The sequence below is a fragment of the Lottia gigantea genome (genome assembly GCF_000327385.1).
Source record: "Lottia gigantea unplaced genomic scaffold LOTGIsca_7, whole genome shotgun sequence".
NCBI lineage: Eukaryota > Metazoa > Mollusca > Gastropoda > Lottiidae > Lottia > Lottia gigantea.
The window spans coordinates 3,870,085-3,889,554 of NW_008710370.1; the positions used below are offsets into that span (position 1 = coordinate 3,870,085).

General features: G+C 32.1%; 3 protein-coding genes across 3 annotated transcripts; 1 reads left to right on the forward strand and 2 right to left on the reverse strand.

Moving 5' to 3' along the window:
• Positions 1-1,422: 1,422 nt before the first annotated feature.
• LOTGIDRAFT_155142 (hypothetical protein) lies at positions 1,423-4,263 on the reverse strand (the record flags this gene model as incomplete). The annotated part of the gene is made up of 3 exons (XM_009065641.1): positions 1,423-2,492; positions 2,535-2,753; positions 3,885-4,263. The coding sequence occupies 3 exons, from the start codon at positions 4,261-4,263 to the stop codon at positions 1,423-1,425; spliced, it is 1,668 nt and encodes a 555-aa protein (XP_009063889.1).
• Positions 4,264-9,247: 4,984 nt separating this feature from the next.
• LOTGIDRAFT_155143 (hypothetical protein) lies at positions 9,248-11,334 on the forward strand (the record flags this gene model as incomplete). Its single annotated transcript, XM_009065642.1, has 4 exons — positions 9,248-9,294; positions 10,271-10,373; positions 10,709-10,947; positions 11,322-11,334. The coding sequence occupies 4 exons, from the start codon at positions 9,248-9,250 to the stop codon at positions 11,332-11,334; spliced, it is 402 nt and encodes a 133-aa protein (XP_009063890.1).
• A 1,589-nt stretch (positions 11,335-12,923) lies between these two features.
• On the reverse strand, positions 12,924-17,815 carry LOTGIDRAFT_107910 (hypothetical protein; the record flags this gene model as incomplete). Its single annotated transcript, XM_009065643.1, has 6 exons — positions 12,924-13,041; positions 14,310-14,454; positions 15,109-15,152; positions 16,597-16,776; positions 17,160-17,298; positions 17,743-17,815. Coding segments are annotated over 6 exons (699 nt in total), but the record flags the coding sequence as incomplete, so codon positions are not given.
• Positions 17,816-19,470: the final 1,655 nt, after the last annotated feature.

The following is a 19,470-nucleotide window of genomic DNA, read 5'->3' on the forward strand; positions in this document are numbered from 1 at the left end:
TAATCGGGAATGGTTGGAAAACGTTTAGTTTTAGGGGTGAAACTTGCGTTACCGCATTATCATCCTCACAAGTTCTCCATACGTTTTCATCGTAATTATCTTCTATTTCTTTAATGCCCAAGCTTTGTTATTTCTTCTTATCAAACAGAAATGTTCTTTGTGTAAATAAAAAACCCAATCTAATTCTTCGGTTACTTTCTTTGGTTGAAATGTCTATGTTTGGGCATATAAATTTGAAAATAAGTATTAAATTTCTTATTGAATTCGCAGATTCTAGCAGTTGTCATAACTCCTTTTCTGTTTGATTTTGAAAAAGTGTTTATGAAATCTTGAAATTCTCTCATGTCTTCGTTTAAAACACGATTAACGCACTTTACAAAGCAGCATCCATCGCTCGGTATATAACAATTTATACCGATATATTCTTTTATCTTTTTGAGTAGGCTAACACCACTACCCTTTTTTGATCTTTTTATTTCTTTGAAATTGTTTTTATGGAAAATCATTTTTCCTGTGAAATACCAATCGGAGGCATCCGATTTTTCATCCACTGCAGCGAAGAAATTGACAAAAGTTTTGGTATTAAAACCTACAAATTTCATGTCTTGTTTGTATTTTCCATCTTGAGTTATCTCTCCAACTATTTCAATTTGCCCTTTAAATGTTATAAATTCATCAGAGATAAGGTCAATAACATCGGAAAAAAGTTCATTTGATATGAATTTATCAATTTTTTTCATATTTTTTAATTCATCAGAGATAATCTTGTCAATAATATCGTCTAAAATTTTATTCATATTTTTAAAGCAACTATTTTTAACTAGGAATTTTTAACTTTTATTGATGATATTTCTACATCAAATTTATCTAAAATTTCATTGAATTTTTCTAATTCTTCAATGGTTATGATCTTATCCTCTCTCGATCTTTCGAAAAAAAAGAATAATTTATTAAGATATGTATTTAAAATTTTTGTTTTCCTTTTATAATGAGCTTTCTGTTTTGATGTAAAACCTACAGTAATCAAACCACAAGATGAAGTTTGAACGGCAGTGAACGCGGCTAATACAGTTGAGACGATTATTGGAAGCATTAATCCACCGGTTACGGCTGTTGCCACCGTTATCCCTATTGTTAAAACTGTACTTAATGTTTTGAAAACAGAATCGATTCTACTCCATGTTTTTCTGCATTTGTTGAATTGTTTTAGTTTTTCTTTTAGTTCGTTTTGTTTTTCTATCATGTAGTTTTGTCTTTCGAGTTCCATTTTTAGGTAATTAAATTAAGTGAACTTCTGATAAAGCTACTTTACTAAAAACTTTTACAGTTACTAATGATATTTGTTCTTTCGAATCATTAATCTTATTCAGATGAACTGAAAATTTTGGTTTTTCAATATAGATTATTATATTAACATATGCATCATCTCTTATTAAAAAATTTTGATTGTTGTTGACTTTTATGAATATCGATTGAGGTAAATATATCATTATCAACAAAATATAGTTTTACGTATTCAAAGTCTGTTGCTCGTAAAAACTGATAATTGATTATTTCTTTTTGTGGTTTTGGATTTCTAATAATACTTGCTGATGGTGGAGTTTCCGTTTCCAATAACATATCAAAATTATTCAATGAAAGACCATCTTCTTCATTATCTGGTATGATTAACATTCTAAATCTATCTATATATTTTCCACTTGTTTTAATTTCATATAAGTGACCATGCTTGCTGTTTTCGTCGTTAATTTCTAATTCTTTTGTTTCTACATTTTTTGTACCATTGATAAACTGAAGAACTTTGCGAGTGTTAAATTTCTTAGACATATGTGAGTTTTGTCTGAAGAATATTGAATCAACTTTTACCTGAAAAGGAAAATTAATTTCAATTATAAGTTTTTCTCCAAAAAAAAAATCTGATAGATGATCGCTCTTAAATATATCATAGGGGTGGATAAAATTTGAAGGAGAAAATACTCTTATATTTAGTTTAAATCCATATTTTTTATATTCATAGTCTTTTGATTTATCAATATTATCAGTAATAGAAGCATCATCATAACTCAAATTTCCAAATGGAAGATTGAAATAATATGATTTATTTTCTTGCTTGAGTTGCTTTTCTAATGCGAGTATATTTTTATCCTGTTTTAAAACTAGGTTATTGATAGTGATTATCTGTTGTTGAATAACACTATCATCAATATTTTGTATTTGTTGATGAATATTTGTTAGTTCTTTTTGTAATTCACTGTTAAGTTTAGTTTCCAGAGCATTTAATTCCTGTTGAAACGTATCTTCATTTTCATCTGGAATGTTATCTATTAATTGTTGAATGTCTAATTTTTGTTTTGCAATCTTATCCTCTAATTTAGATATTAATGAAATTAAATTTTGTAACTCAGTTTTATTCGCTACTTTGGCCAATTGTTCTTCTATAAAACTTTTCAAACTTGTTACTTCTTGTTGTAATTTAGTATCATCAATAAAATCTTTATTATTTATTAGTCGTTTGAAGTATCTTTACACATTACTTATTCTTTCTTTTAAATGGTCTTTATTTACTTCAATTAAATTTAATTGTTCCATTAAATATTTCTTGTGAATGGCATCATTATCGTTTTCCGGAGACTTTAAATTAGTTATGCTAAAATTGTTCATATCTAAATCACCTTGAAGAGTGTCTCCGATTTGATCCAGGAAGTAAGGTTTTGCTTTATTTATCCATGCTGTAGTGTTAGGTTTTTTAGTTTCTAAAGATAAAGAACCTAATCCAAACTTATTCGCCATTGTTATTGAGTTAAATTTATTACAATTTCTTCAAACTGTTTTCCTAAACTCAACTGATATAAAACCCAAAGTGAAAGCTGACCACAAAACTTTTGTCCCGGTAATTGAATTTGAAATGTTGAACATTTGATTGGTTTATTAGTCAATTGGATTATCTCTTCGGTGGGTTCTAATCCATAAGAATCGAAGAAATAAAAGTCAGAGTCTTTGTACAAAGCAGAATGATGAACTCCTTTTTGATCGGAAGTATGTATATTTGTTATAGCGTAAAATTTACCTTTCTTATATTTGAGATCATTTATTTCATCTCTCATACAATAATAAAACGGTGATATATTTAACTCATTCGTCCATCTCATAAGTTGAAAGTTTGTGGTTGTATCGGTTCCATATTTATCGAGAAAATCATTCATTTTTAAAAGTCGGTTTTTTGAAGTTCGTTTCGATAAAATCTACCTATGATTTGTTCTTTGTCTTGATCGATTAATTCATATGTCGGAGGTGACTTTAAATTTGGGTTTGATATTTAAATTCTTTATTTCATTTTCGTCGTTATGTTGCGCGTTAATTGACTTTATGATATTTGGATTACTCGAGGCTTGTGTTGGTGTGACACCTATAGATGAATGAATTTTGTTATTGTATTCAGCTACAACCTCTGGTAATATTTTAAGCCATTTTCAATTCAGTGAATTTTTTGAATAATTTATTTTTTAGAGTCCTGTTGAATCTTTCAATAACTACAGCTTTACCGTCGTTATGCGTACTGTAAATTTCAAATCCCAGAGATTTCATATTTTTGTTATAAAATTCACTTCCTTTATCTACCCATAGTTTTTCTGGATGACGGTTAGATTGTCTCATAATCGTTTCAAATGAGTGTTTGACTGATAATCCCGTTTTGTTTTTCAAAGGAATAACCCATACATATCTCGTATATAAATCTATAACTGTTAAGCAATATTTAAATCCTCTTTCGACTGGCATATGAATTAAATCGGCTGACCATATTTCATCTTTTTCAAACACTTTTACTTTTAAAAAGTTTTTAGTTTTTCTAAATTCTTTATGAATTTCATCCGCCAATCCCTTACCTAATTTCATCTTTGCTTTTAACAGTTTAATGATTAATGCTCTTTGCATTCTCTCTTTGAAAGTTGGATTTGGAATATTTTCAAGTTCTATTATCATTTGTTTGTCTGCTTCGTGTCTAAACTTTATGTCTTTGTTTCTGTATAAAATATCATGTTTAAGCGCAGCGCCGTCAACTCTATTGACTGGTTCTTCCCCTGGTTTGGGTTTATCGTTTTCGTCTAATCGCAGATCTAACCTAGTGCCTGGACCTGTATAATTGTGCCCTGGGAGATGTTTTTCTCCGGGATATTTCGCCCAGGGAAATCCAGGAAGAGAACCCAATGATTTTTGTATATCTCCTGAACCGAAATAAGTTTTTGGAGCGTGAGCGACTATCATTTTTTATCCTAAAACTTTAAAACCTTTTCCTTTCCTTTCTTCTAATCTCCTGTTTCGAAGTTCTCTTATTAGTTCTAATTCTTTCAACTCGTTAGATTGTTTCACTGTGTCGCTTATACTCTTTCCCGCTTCAGCGATTGAGCCGACGGCTTTCGCTCCGGTTGAAATGAGTGATTTGTTTTTTTAAACAAAGCTAGCTACTTTTGGAATTATTGTTTTACCTAGAGAAAATAATGAAGAAAAGATACCGTCGCCCGAATAATCTTCGAATCTGTGTTGTTCGTGTTTTAGAATTAAACTCATCCTATTTTCAAATGAGTTAATTTAGTCTGTTTTTATCCAAAAAAAAGTTATCTCCCTTCTACATTACTTAAAACGCGGCTATTAAAAATGTTATGTTATTTTATATAAGGGTATTTTTAATATGCTTTATTTGGTGTAACGGTGTTTAGGTTTAAGAATTTATAGGGAGTTTAGGTCTTTTTTAGTGTAAGAATTTATGAAATGTAGGATGTTTTGCTGTAAGAATTTATGAAATGTAGGGAATTTAGGTGTAAGAATTTATGAAATGAAGGGAGTTTAGGTCTTTTGGGAGCTTATATATTGGTTGCATTTTCCCCATGAAATGAAATGGAATGGGGAATCCCCCTATGCGACCAATCTATAAGCTCATATTATCTTTTTGGAAGGTTTATATATTGGTCGCATTTTCCCCATGAAATGAAATGGAATGGGGATTCCCCCTATGCGACCAATCTATAAGCTCATATACTCTTTTTGGGAGTTTATATATTGGTCGCATTTTCCCCATGAAATGAACATTATGCCATTTTACCGAAACCAATTTTCAAAAAAACTGCTAACGTATTAACAATATTCTTGCCGATTTAGTCAAAACTAGTTATCTCAAACAGAAACAATATGACTATCTGTCTGCCAAACCTTATAGTCGCGAGAGACATTTGTACACTTTGCCTAAAATCCATAAGAATCCAACTAAGGAGTGGTTTATCTCGAATAAAATCCCTAAAGGCCGCCCGATTATATCTGACTGTGGTAGTGAGTCATATGCAGTGTCAGAATACATTGATCATTTCTTACTACCTCTAGCATGTCAACATCGCGCCTACCTTAAAGACACAACCGATTTTGTCAATAAAATAAAAAATCTTCGAGTTCCCTCTAATGCTATTTTAATTTCTATCGACGTTTCTTCCATGTATACCAATATCGATAACTCTACTGGTTTAACGGCAGTTCCTAAAGCTTTTAATAGAAACCCAGATCCAAACAGACCCGACGATGAAATTCTACAGCTTTTAGAGATTTGTCTTAGTCGAAACGATTTCACATTTAATGGTAAAACATATTTACAAACTTCAGGGACAGCAATGGGCAAACAATTCGCCCCTTCGTACGCAAACCTTTTCATGGCAGAGTGGGAACGTGAGGTGTTGCCCCTCTGTCCATTTGACCCACTTTTTTACGGACGCTTTTTGGATGACATCTTTATGGTTTGGACTTATTCTATCGAACAGTTTTGGGAATTCTTTGAAATTCTCAACAACCACCATCCGTCTATCAAACTAACCGCAAACGTGAGTGACAAAAGCATACCACAGTCTTTAAGGGAGATTCCATAGCAGAAACAAATAAACTGGATATTAAAGTGTATTTCAAAGAAACTGATACTCATCAACTCTTGCACAAGAGCTCCTTTCACCCAAAACATACCTTTTCTGGTATAATTAAGTCACAAGTTTTACGATTTCATCGAATTTGTACAAGATCTTCTGATTTCAACCAAGCCTGTACGATTGTTTTCTCAAAACTGAAAGAGCGTGGGTACTCCAAACGATTTTTACGAAACATAAAAAATTCCACCTTAGCACAGATAGCAGCTAAAAACAGACTTTATGCCGAAGTACCTCCAGGTTAAAGAAATGCTCCATGTTTGTCCAGTAGATGCAAAACATGTCCCTTTATATCAGAAACTCATTATTTTGTAAGCAACTCTACGAATAAAAGGTACCCGATCCAGGAACATCTAACATGTGAACATTCGAATGTAATATATTTAATTTAATGCAAGAAATGCCCCAAACAATATGTAGGAGAAACTAAGAATAATTTACGAACTCGCTTTAATGCTCATAGGTCAGACATCAAATTAAAGAAAGACAAGCCTGTTTCTAATCATTTCAACCTCGACGACCATTCAATAGACGATCTCGCCCTAATCCCAATTGAGCGTATAGAAATTGGCTTGCCCGAAGATGAAACTACCAAATTCCGTCAATCTAGGGAAGCCCATTGGATTGAGACATTGAATACAGCAAGACCTATAGGACTAAATATTCATCATAATGTAGGCATAGCACCCTTTGTTGTCCTGTTTAATACAACCAGCAATCGAGCAAGCAAGATAGTTCATGCCCACTATAAGAGCCTTCAAGAGAAATTCCCCCATGTCTATAAGCAGAAAATGATAGTTGCATATTCAAAAAATAAGAACTTAAATGATAATATTGTTCATAGTAAACTAAAAACAATCAGCACATAACAGATACTATACTTCTCGCCCATGGGGTTATATGGAGTTATTTTTTCTAATTTCTGATCAGAATAAGAACAGAAGAAAACCCAATATCAAGACCCTTAATCCTAATTTCTAAATAAAGTGTCTGCTCCACCCTAGGCCTGTACATTTGGGAGAATCAAACCCTCCCTTCCCCGAAATCTAAAATCGTTTATCCAATTATTACCAAATTCGAACTTGACCGAAATTTCATCAATATGTTTAAGAGTGCAATTAAATTGGTTTTAATTTAATAGTAATTAGTTGTATTCAGTTCACAGTAATAACTAATAATTACACTTCACTGCTTTCCTATCTCTTCTCTCTTTCTGAGTTTTATTCATCCTAACCTTTAACCTTGTCCTTTCTAGGCTATTGTAATGACCATTTGAGTTGTTTTCACTCTCACCTGTATGGTCATTCTGTTTGGATAATTTAGGATATGTTCAGGTATTTTGAATTCTAGTATTTTATATATTTGTTAATACTGGTTACCAAGGTGTTGGCCATATTGAATTAAGGAATAGCTTCAAGTTTAGCACATATTTCTGCAGTCAATTCATTCATATAATTCTTACATAAAATTTATACAATTCTAATTTTCTCCCTGACTGGCAGCAAGACCAGCAAGAGTTAGAAGTTGCCATATTCCTGAAATTGTTTCGAAGTAGTAGGGAGATGTTATTAGGTCAAGCCTTGGGCCCAGAGGACGTCGTGCATGCTTGCTTGCTGGCTATCTCCTCAGTAAAAACGTTTATAAAACGTCACTAATGTTTGGACAACATTTAAAAACGTTTGTTCGAAAACTTTTTGTGTTTACTGGGTCCTAAATGATTTAAACTGTAAAAGAACACCCGAGCTCCAGTGTGACTAATATCTCGACTTTTCATGATGTAAAATCAACGAAAAGTTACACCGCCAATATAGCAGCGAAGCTGAAAATTGTCGCAAACGTTCCACCAAGATTAAGATTAATAATTTAGAAAAAATAAAAGCGTACAAGTACATCTAACAATTATCTGTAAATATTGTACAAGAGTTCAGGATATAAACTGCCTAATCAGGGCAACTAGCTTGACCGTCTCGCTTTATATTTGGAATTAAGACCAACAGTTCTTTTACCAACAAGACTATTTTATTTCACAAAACCAGAATTTTTTCATTCGTGTTGCCCCGTGTCCATATTGAGTTGAATTCAGTTGGTGTAATGTAAAAATTCTAATAATCGAATGTGGAATTCAGTTGGTGTAATGTAGAAATTCTGATGATCGAATGTGGAATTCAGTTGGTGTAATGTAGAAATTCAGTTGGTGTAATTTAGAAATTCAGTTGGTTTTATGTAAAAAATTCAGTTGGTAAAATGTTGGTGGACGTTTTATCCACAACGTACAGGGCCGAAAATATTTGGCCACTCATTACAATAGGATGGTTTAGCGTTTCCACTACTTCCATAGCACTGACATCGATACGCCTTGACATTAAAACATTCTGTAGCTACTCTCTCTACACAGTTTCCACCAGTACGCTCCATACACTTACAGCATTCGTTGCAGCCCAACCACAACCCACCAGTTGCAAAGTTGCTCCATTCAGTACATCTTGACCACGTATCGAAACAATTGGCCGCAAAAACTTCCCCAAAAGGCAGGATGACGCAGATCGCAGCCAACAAGCAAAACAATTTCAACATCTTTAGCACACAGTTTAATCAGAATAGCCTTCTAGTTAATACGTAGGCCTATATACAAGTTGTTTTTTCTTCTGTGCAGATAAGGTGATTGATAAGACGGGGACCAAGATTGATAATCTATTTGTGGTTGATACCAATCTTATATCTGGTAAATCTTTAGAATGTCAGCAGTGCCCACCATGGCTTTGTCCGAAACCTTCACCTCTATTCTGATAGATATTTTGAGAGTTATCGACTGGAGAAGAGAACAACTAGGCCCTGTTTTGGGGGATTTTCCACTTTTCCAAAGATACATAATATAGAATTACCTTTACGACGACTGAATTAGTGTTGGGTATCACAGTAATTTTCGTTTTGTAATGATCTCTGTGATCCCTGAAATTTGCTGGGCACGCAATTTTGAATATCCGACGAGAGATCAGTTTAGTTACAAAAACACTTTGATGGAACCGTAGACGTGACATAAATTGTGGAGGGAAAGTATGATGGTATGAATAAACTTCACAAATATCCATCTTTCCGAAAATATCTGGGTTTGACGGATTGGGTTTAAATATATAGGATTAAAACCCCCGCACCTTCAGAGGTGCAGTCCACAAAACAGGGTATAGTTTCTCTGTCTCTACACCAGCCGACAAATAGAGAAGTTTAGAGACAGATGTTTCGGTCAAACCGTGGCTAAGCAAAAACAAAATATTGAGTCGAGGTGATTCAGAATGGCCATTCTGGGTAAATATATAGTAAAGTCAAATAGAATAATGACGTAGGTAACACTTTTAGATTACCACCCTGCTATTTCAAGGGTTACATATCGTCTGACCCGTATACCTTTTGATAAGTTAAGATAGTAGAGTTAATGTCTACAATAAGCATAATATCTCACCACGAATTGATACATTTTCATTTCGCGTTCAATGTACCTCATCTCTTTAATAAAACAGTTTTCTTTAAGGGGAATTTTTTAAAATACAATCATGGGAAAAAGATTTCGATCGACACACGTATTTCTGTTGTTTTTTTTTCGGTCGGTCTAGCATGGGTACTATGGGTACATAATAAGTCATCTTCTCTTCTCTACTTGTCTACAAGACAATAATAATTCATGGGCAATAACTCCAAAATCGTTTATCCAATTATAACCAAATTCGAACTTGACCGAAATTTCATCAATATGCTGAAGTGTGCAATTAAATTGGTCTTAATTTAATAGTAATTAGTTGTATTCAGTTCACAGTAATAACTAATAATTACACTTCACTGCTTTCCTATCTCTTCTCTCTTTCTGAGTTTTATTCATCCTAACCTTTAACCTTGTCCTTTCTGGGCTATTGTAATGACCATTTGAGTTGTTTTCACACTCACCTGTATGGTCATGTGCTTGGATAATTTAGGATATGTTCAGGTATTTTGAATTCTAGTATTATATATATTTGTTTATACTGGTTACCAAGGTGTCGGCCATGTTGAATTAAGGAATAGCTTCAAGTTTAGCACATATTTCTGCAGTCAATTCATTCATATAATTCTTACATAAAATTTATACAATTCTAAATCACATAAGCATTATCTTACATTCATACATTATTTTATTACAGATTCCCTTTATAACCCTTTGATAGTAAGGTACTTCACCTTTACACAGGCAATAATTTAAACACCTAGTCTAAAGAAAACACACAATATTAAATTATTAAGCTAACTCTTTAACTATAGCTTTGTCTTTTTTTCTATATTTTCAGTTGTAAAAGAAAAGAAGAGTACAATGACTTCCTGGAGTTTACTCAAACTGAGCCGTTGAAAATCATCAAACATTGTGCTACTAGATGGTTATCTTTGGAGAAAGTAATTAAAAGAACTATTCAGCAATGGGCAGCCTTATCCTCGTATTTCAATAGCCATGAAGATGTTGATCAGCCAGGAAGAGTGCAGAGATAGCTCAAAACCTGACCCAACATAGAGATGCAAGTTTATGTTTTGTTTTTGGAGTTTATTCTACCACACCTGAACCAGTTCAACACCATGTTTCAAGCAAGTGCCATTTCATTGTTTCATGTTTTCAGGATATTTCAAAGATACATGATCTTTATTGTGTTAGTATTTTTCTCTGGCTCCATCAATTCAAGGTCATCCAAATTTTAATTTACTGAAATAAGCTTTATAAATTGATTTCATTTCAGTCTGGAAGTTGTTTAATTGTCGATATGGTGGGACAGATGAAAACTTTGTTAAAGACGTTTTTGGGAAATTTTTTAAAGATTGCTTCAATAAAATCAGCAGAAGATGTCACTCAAGTTGATTATACCAATAAAGATAATTACCTGCCAGTCGATTTTATAGCTATAGGAATGAAGGCCAGAACTGTTTTAGCTGATAATCAGGATAATCTTGAACCATCAACACTACACAGAATTTACAGGTAACATCTGATTTTCTTTTGAAGTGGATATCATTGTAATATTCATTTTGATAGACCTGAGTTGACATTTATTTTGAATGGCATTTTTGGAATTATTTTTACAGTGTAATGTTTTAATATTTTATAGCTCCATAAGAGAATGTTATGCTACTAATGGTCAAGAATATGGTCCGATTTGACAATGAATTGCTAAATGGCATTTCATTTGTACACCCTGGGGAGAAGCCTCTTCATTTGAAAATGGTAAGAATTCATTTATTTATTATTCATAAAAATCCATTCATTTGCTTAAAAGTCTATTAGTAACACTGGTATGGCATTAAATTTATTATTATTTTCAGTGTATTTTAATCTTTTTCTTTTTATTTTTTCAGTGGCCAAGATTAATAAGAAATTCAATATTGTGCACAATATTGATCAGCTACAAGAGGAATTTGTAAATTTTCAACTGACAGACAATGAAGATATGCCACTTTTTGAAATTAGATCAATTTTGGGCCAAGATGAGTGAAAAGATTTCTGTCACTGGTGTTCATCTATATCCACTTTTATCCAGGCTATGTTTAACCATTCTGTCACTTCCCTACAGCAATGCAGGTGTTGAAAGGTCATTTTCCGTTCTCAGAAAGGTTGAGCAGGAGAATAGGGGGAATTTAGCTCACCATACTGTAACATCTTTAATAAAACTTGGACAGTATTATATTTATTTATATTAATGTATATATTTTTATTGTTATGTATATATTTTTGTTAATTTTTACTGTGCCATGCAAATAAGAAATAATTAATAACGCTGAAGTCTTAGCAAAAAAAAAAGCAATTTTGAGCTTAAAATTCTCGAATTTAAGTGCTTTGAAAAAATCTTTTCACTCAATCTCCAGATTTTTCAAGGCAAATCTCCAGATTTTTTTTCCTAAGAGTAAGCTTTATTTGTATTGCTATTTAATTATTTCAATTAGTATTAGTTTTGTACAGCATAGAGTAGGTTTTCGTGCTGCCAGTTACTGTTACTCGAACTGTATATTTTATACAGCTTGTAAGTTATTTGTGTATTATAAGGTTCCTATATGATATATCTTGTATTGCATTTTTAGGACCTGTTTGTAACTATTCTCATTTTGTACTTTCGTGGTTTTAACACCTATCACCTCCCCTGACAACAAATCCATAAATGAATACTAAGTTTCATCAAGATCAGATAAAAACCTCTATTGGATGGACACTTCCACGTAAAAAGTGCTAGCTACAATTTCCATTTCATTTCCAGTTCTCAAAAATTCTGCTTTAAAGTAACTATATAAGATATATTTTATTGTGTTAAATATAGATTTATTTTGACAAGTACAGATGATAATATTCTAGACAATCTATAAAACACTAAATACTGTAAGCATATTTTTTTCTAAATTTTTCTTAAGTTTTCATGTGTATCGGGGACACTCATAGCATCAATTTGCACATTCCAATATTCAACCATTTTTTATGTGTATCAGGGACAATTTTCACCATTTCAATTTTCATTGGTCTGTGGTTCTTGCAATGCCACTAAAACTATCAGTGTCACAGACACACATAAAAAATTTAGAAAACCTCTTTACTTTATAATCCCTTTAACTTATTTATAGATTAAGCATATCATTGCATAACCTGACACTCATTGTTCTTGGATAGATTAATTATCATAAATGACTATCATTGTCACCTTAGACTAGCAAAGAAAGTAACCTCTATTAATAACAAGTATAAGTTCCCAAGGATCCTTTCTGCCAGCTGGATCTTGGCTAATCCTCTTGGCATAGATCTTTCTCGGATTATCTATACCCATTTGCAGTGGGGTCGACTGGAATAATGAGGAAAGATTAATTATTCAAGGTCATCCAACTTTTACACGACCATCGAGATAAGAACCCACAACCACTATTGTAGCAGATTTTGTATTTTGTACTGTATGTTTAAAATAACTTCCTAAATCATTATCATGATGTCTTTTTTGCTTTTTCTGTTTCATCCCAGATTGTTGTTCCATCACATGTACAGATTTTCTTAGAATTTTCAAAAATGCCAGCAGATCTAGCGATAATTCCACATGATAGTCTGAAAAAAAAAAAAAAACAATCAGATTTTACATGGATGATATGGAAAGGAAATTAGAAACAACAAATCTGGTAGTCAAAAAATTTGACTCTTACCAGCCTTTGATAGATATTTTTGATGACTCTGCAATTACTGTAGAGTTAGTTACATTTGGCACCATTTAGTGGGTATTATTTGCATATTGGGAGGTTATGGGTAAACTCTTTCAACCTTAGCAAGTAAAGCACTTTAAAGGGACATTCCTCTTTTTTTTTGTAGGTCGAAAATTTTTTTGGCTCATATTTTTGAAAACTATACGCCGAAATCTAGAGAAATGTACATGAAAGTTTTTAGAGTAAAATAAACGCCTAATTGTAGAGAAATTCAACTAATAATATCAAGCTATTATAAAGCTAAACACCAAAACTAGTTTAAAATGCTTAATTAATAAATAGTGCTCTCCGTTTTTAATTAACCCTTTTAAAACAAATTAGTTTGATCAAGTAGATACATAGATACAAATAGCATATTTAAGAAATATTTTCAGGTAAAATTTACAACCTTTTATATCATAAAAAAAGGCGGAATGTCACTTTAAGTTATAATTCATAGTTCAGGGTATATGGCGCATGTTGTTTTGTCATTAACACTCGGTTAAGCCACTTTATTTCTTATCAGAAGGTCTGTATTATTTGCTGAAACAGCTGATGAGAAAGACAGAAAGAAACATATTTAGCAAAGATACCAACAACAAAATTTAACTATCAGCTGGTCATTGGAAATGCTTTAACTTTCAGTCGGCATTTTCAGGGATTGATTTGGGTCTTGAATGTCCTGTAATAGTTTTAAGAAGTACTAAAACACACGGAAATCGCATAATCCCTTCAAATATACCTCAAACTAGAAATTTCACTGTCTATTCCTATATATGTGTTTTCTATATATGGCATAGTCTCACTCAAATTTTTAACCTTCTAACGTGAATAATTATGGATACACATGGATTTGCAGGCTCAAATTTCGACAATGTGCTGTGAACACTATTACTGATTATGTAAGCTAAAATAATTTCTGAAACTAAGGTATGATTGGTTGAACGGACAGTGAGAGTGCTCCTTAAATGATCAAGAAAATGACGGCACATTTCAATTTAACTGCATGGATCTGAATTCTGAAGAGTGATACAAATTGCTCAATTGAGTTTTATTATTTGGTAAAGCACATAATCCTTTTATAAAAGCTTATGCCAAGCTTATATCAATCACTATAAACAAAACTGAAAAGTTTACCTTTTATCTGTATCTGTATCTAAAAAATATTTTCCTTGGTGTACAACCAATGACCGACCAATTATATCCCATACTTTAACATCTTTATTTTCTATTCTAAATTCCCCTCGACCTAATTCACCAACTTTAAGTTCTGTTACTATACCTTCCACCTAGTGATGACATAAATAGTATACATTTACAATAACGCTAAAGTATCTTAAAGGGAGAGATGTGCCATTTTGACGATTGATTTGAGTCTTGAATATATGTAAATATTCTTCAGAAGTACTAGAAGTACACCAAAATCGCATAACAACTCGTCTTCTTAACGTTCAAAATGGATAGTTCTGGACACACATTTCAACAGTGAACTGTGAACTGATTGACTTAATTCAAATATTCCTGTTTCTGAGACTAAGGTATGAGTATGAAATGGCGCATTTGTCCCTTTAATACAATAAATTACTAGAAAAATACCAAATATTTTGATGATGTGTCAATGCCATTAAAGAAAGAAACAACCATTTTTATGATTACTAGGTTAACAACTTAGGTTCACAAGGACCTTTGCTATAAGCTGGTCATAGGCTGAATCTTCATCTAAACCCAAATTATCCATACCTATTTACAACTAGTTCAACTGGAATAATGAGGCAGACTTTTACAGGCTGACCAAGACAAGAACCCACAACCACCCTTTGTTCAAATTAGATCATGTAAATTTTCAAATGCCCTAACGGACTATGCTACAGAACCCCTGGATATACCATGAAAACATAAGCCGAGTTTCATAGTTTTTCAATTCAAACATTTTAACTAACTTTTTCCTTTAATCCCAAATTACCAAATACAGGTCCACAACTGAAAAATTAATGAAAATTCAATTAAGCCAATTTCATATAGTTGCAGATTAAAGATAGTCATTAGAAGATGGAATGGAATTCAATTAAAGTATATCCTATTGAGAAGTTATTTTACTATTCTCTATCTGATTATTCAGTGCATTTTTAAAAGAAGTTTTAGTCTTGTTTAATTTTTATCACTAAAGTTTATTGGTTGATGATTTAGTTTTAAATGTCATATTTTCACTTCCTTGAGTGGCATTTAGTAATTGATGATATTAACACGAACACAATTATATGGATAACAATTACTTTAATAAATAACTTGCGACGTTTCGACGATGATTCTTTCGTCTTTATCAAGCAATGATGTCTTTTTACTGCCTCATCTCCATATTGATGTCTAATAACTTCCTTGAGTGGCATTTAGTAATTGATGATGTTAACACGAACACAATTATATGGATAACAATTACTTTAATAAATAACTTACGACGTTTCGACGATGATTCTTTCGTCTTTATCAAGCAAGTTATTTATTAAAGTAATTGTTATCCATATAATTGTGTTCGTGTCATATTTTCAATAGCTATCATTTACAAAATGTGCGAAACATGGATAAATGCAAAATGCAAATATTGTTTACAGCTCATATATTGTGTGTATGTATCCAGTATTCCAATGTTCAGAAGAAAATGCAGTAAATGAAAAATTTTGTCACAACTGATTTATCATCACTCCCTAGAAAAATTATAATCATTCCAAAAAAGTTGCCATGACAACTATCTATCAAAAACACTGCACTGCCATGCTGACAAAGAGATTAAAGGGACATTCCACTTTTTGGTAGGCCAAAAAAATATTTTTTCTAGAGAAATGTGTCCTTTAGCCCTTTATTTTTTTTAAAGCCAAAACTATTCAAAAAGTTTTCTTAAACTTTTTATGTTTCCTTATGATTTTTGGAAGCTTGTACCAATTTAAGTAAAATTAACGCCTCATTGTAGAGAAATATTTCTCCTACTTATGCTACAGGTTTTAACTAATAATATCGAGCCATTGTGAAGCCTAATACCAAAACTAAGTCAAACTGCTTAACTAACAATTAGTTCTCTTCGTTTAAAAATAAACCCTTTTAAAACAAATTCAGTTTGATCAAGTAGATACATAGATATAAATTACATATTTTAGAAATATTTTCAGGTATAATTTGTAATATTTTTGATAAAGAAAATGTTTTTCTCCAGAAATTGATGTGTATGAGCTATGAAAGTAAATTCAGTGAACAGGAATTTTTACTTTGAACTCATATGCAGTCAACATGTTTTGGATAAATAGTTTTTATCAGGACAACTAATTTGGCAGTGACATTTAAATTGCCACGTAGTAGTGACAAAATACTGGAACAAGTGTTAGCTTTCAAGGACTTTTTTTGCTGTTGTTACATGTGCAGCTGGTATCCTTACCTTTTACACCCAAGAGAAATATCACCATATTGATGTATACAGACACTATGATGACCTTCAGGTAAACCATCAATAGTACCTTCTATAATACATTTATTTTGATCAGATTGTATAAACCTAACTACACCTTTAATCAGACTATTACCAGCTTCTAATATCACTACAGCTGCTCCTAAATGACTTTTAGCTAAAAATGAAAGAAAATTCCATTTCAATAGTGTTAAAATTTGATAACATACAGTCTTTTTATTGAAGCAAATCATATCAACTCGCTTTGACGGACAATTATCAGCATGTGGTATAAATCAACAACAATCTTCATAACCGAGTTGCATGTTTACTTGTTTTTTCCCAATAACCCAAACAAAAATAGGAATTTTACTCACTATTTCTATATGTCTTTTATCACAGAGTATCTTAAATTAACGAGTCGTCATTTACACGTTATTAAAAAAATTCCAGTTTCTGAGACTAAAGCATGATTGGTCGATTGGCCTACCTGTCCCTTTAAGCCTCAGACAATATAATCCACTATTAAAATCTACAATGTAGATGTAAAATACTTACTATCTCCTGCACTCTGTCCAGTTAAAGCAACTTTTTTCCCTGTTTTCTCTAATAGTGCTTGAATATGTGAGGATGGTAAGGTGGTTTCTACTATAACCTGTTCTTGATCACGATTAATTGTTACATTATTTATTCCTGAAAATAAAGATAGCTCTGCTGTAGTGCTGGCACTATTATAATGGTCAAACTGCATTAAGTGTTTACAGGTTTCACCATGCCAAGCCCTTAGTGCAATATTGAAAACCTATAGACACGTGTGCGGTTTGACTTTTATCATATACAATTTTGTTTACTGTTTTGATTGGAGTACTAACTATAAAGTACCACATCCATTGCAACAAATAATTCATAGTCTTGTAATAAATGGCTGAATCAAATACTTGTAATCAATATATCATATCGTGTGGTTGTGTATCAATGCTTGAGGATACCAGATATATTAGACAAACACATATACATTTATATGACTACCACAATCCAAATGCATGAAAAGTTCACTTGAGGTAACATTAAACCTATTGACAATAAAAATTTAATAGTAATAATACTAATAATAACTAATTCTACTCATCCCCTTACCTTCTACATTGTCCAGTGCCTTTTTAACTCTTTGTTCACAATCACCACATACCATCTGAACAGCAAATTCAATCTTGAAAAAAATAGCACATCAATTAAATTCAACAAAAACTTAAAAACTACATATGACAAAATCATACTCAGAATAAGTTTTTATCATGACAAGATTTTATGCGGAATGTTAAAGTCAGACTACTCAGTTTTGCCATTAGTTCGTGGAACTAGTAAATAATTTACATGTGGGCCACTTTGGGTGAATATTAGCAAGTTTTGATATAGATATAGAATAAATCTTGTTGTTTCAAGCATGGTCAATTCATTATTCATTTCTATCATAAAAAAATTGATGCATTTCAGTTAGAACCAAATACTGGTACAACACTTTTTATCGTCAAATTTCCTTATAAACAAAAAGCCTTAATAAAGTAAGTTAAAACTTTAATTGCCTATGTCTGATTATTGATTAAAAGTTTGTAATGATTATATAGTATTGTCATTTCATTTAAAAAGGAAAATCAAAATGATTTGTAGGCCTATTGGCAGTATTGGATTCATAAAGGCTAAGATTATACAGAGCCAAGGGAGATAACTCTCTTACATTGTTGTACTTAGAAGAAAAAAAAACCGCCATATTCCTACAGACAGATAAATCAATCCATGGCATTCAATTGTTATAAAATTTCCAATATTCAGAATCTTAAAAAATTCATTCAAATAAAAAATTATGGAAGCAACAACATTAAATGATACATTTAATCATAGAAATGATGAAGCGAATACCTTTGTGGGCGCGGCCATTTTGTATTTATTTTACTATATTAAAAAATTCAATGCTTCAGTCAAATACGGATACATCATGCTGGTACATCAGATATAGATTTATACAAATATGACACATAAATCTGGATTTCCCTTGATGCCTTCAAACATAATATGTGCGAAAATAGCCATCTAATTAGAGAATCGACACAATTTACAAAATTAATAAAATTTGTCAGTACCGTACTGGATAACTATAAAACAAGTTAAACAAATGTCACGTGAACACCTTGACCTTACCACAGTTTTAAATGGTGGCAAAGTTGATGTTTTTGTCCTAGTATTAGGGTTTTGGTGGTTTAAATTGGTGCATGGTAAGATTATTACCATGCCGAAGGTAAATATGATATTTTATTTTTCACGTGTGCTGTGCGGTGTTTTGATCGTTCAAAAGTCACTTAAGCTACAGGACTGGACATGGTTTTGCAGGTTTTGTCAGTCAATGCGTTAGTGTAGTGTCAACATCATTCTGTTTGTCACCCCACTGACACCGACAATTTTTTCCATAATTTTAGTGCTGGTTCAGATCCATACCAGGTCCATTGTCCATTCTTTTATTTTGCACCCACTTCACTTACAGCACTTATAAACGCCTATTAGCATCAGGCTATTTCTAGTGCATATGTGACTGTCTGGTACTTTTGCTACATATTCAGAGTCAACCAGCAGTATTCACAGTCAACCGAGTCAGAGTCCATAATGATTGTATGTAGTCAAATCACTGATAGTCTCCGAAAGCCAATCAAAAATATGATGGTCTTCAGGAAAATGGTAGAGAAAAATTTCATAATTTCACTACACGCTGAACAATTTAAAGTTTGCAATTATAAAACGTAATTAGGTATTAGGTAATGGCAAAGATGGACTTAGACTTAAGTAAAATCATCAATTATTTTCAGAACACATTGA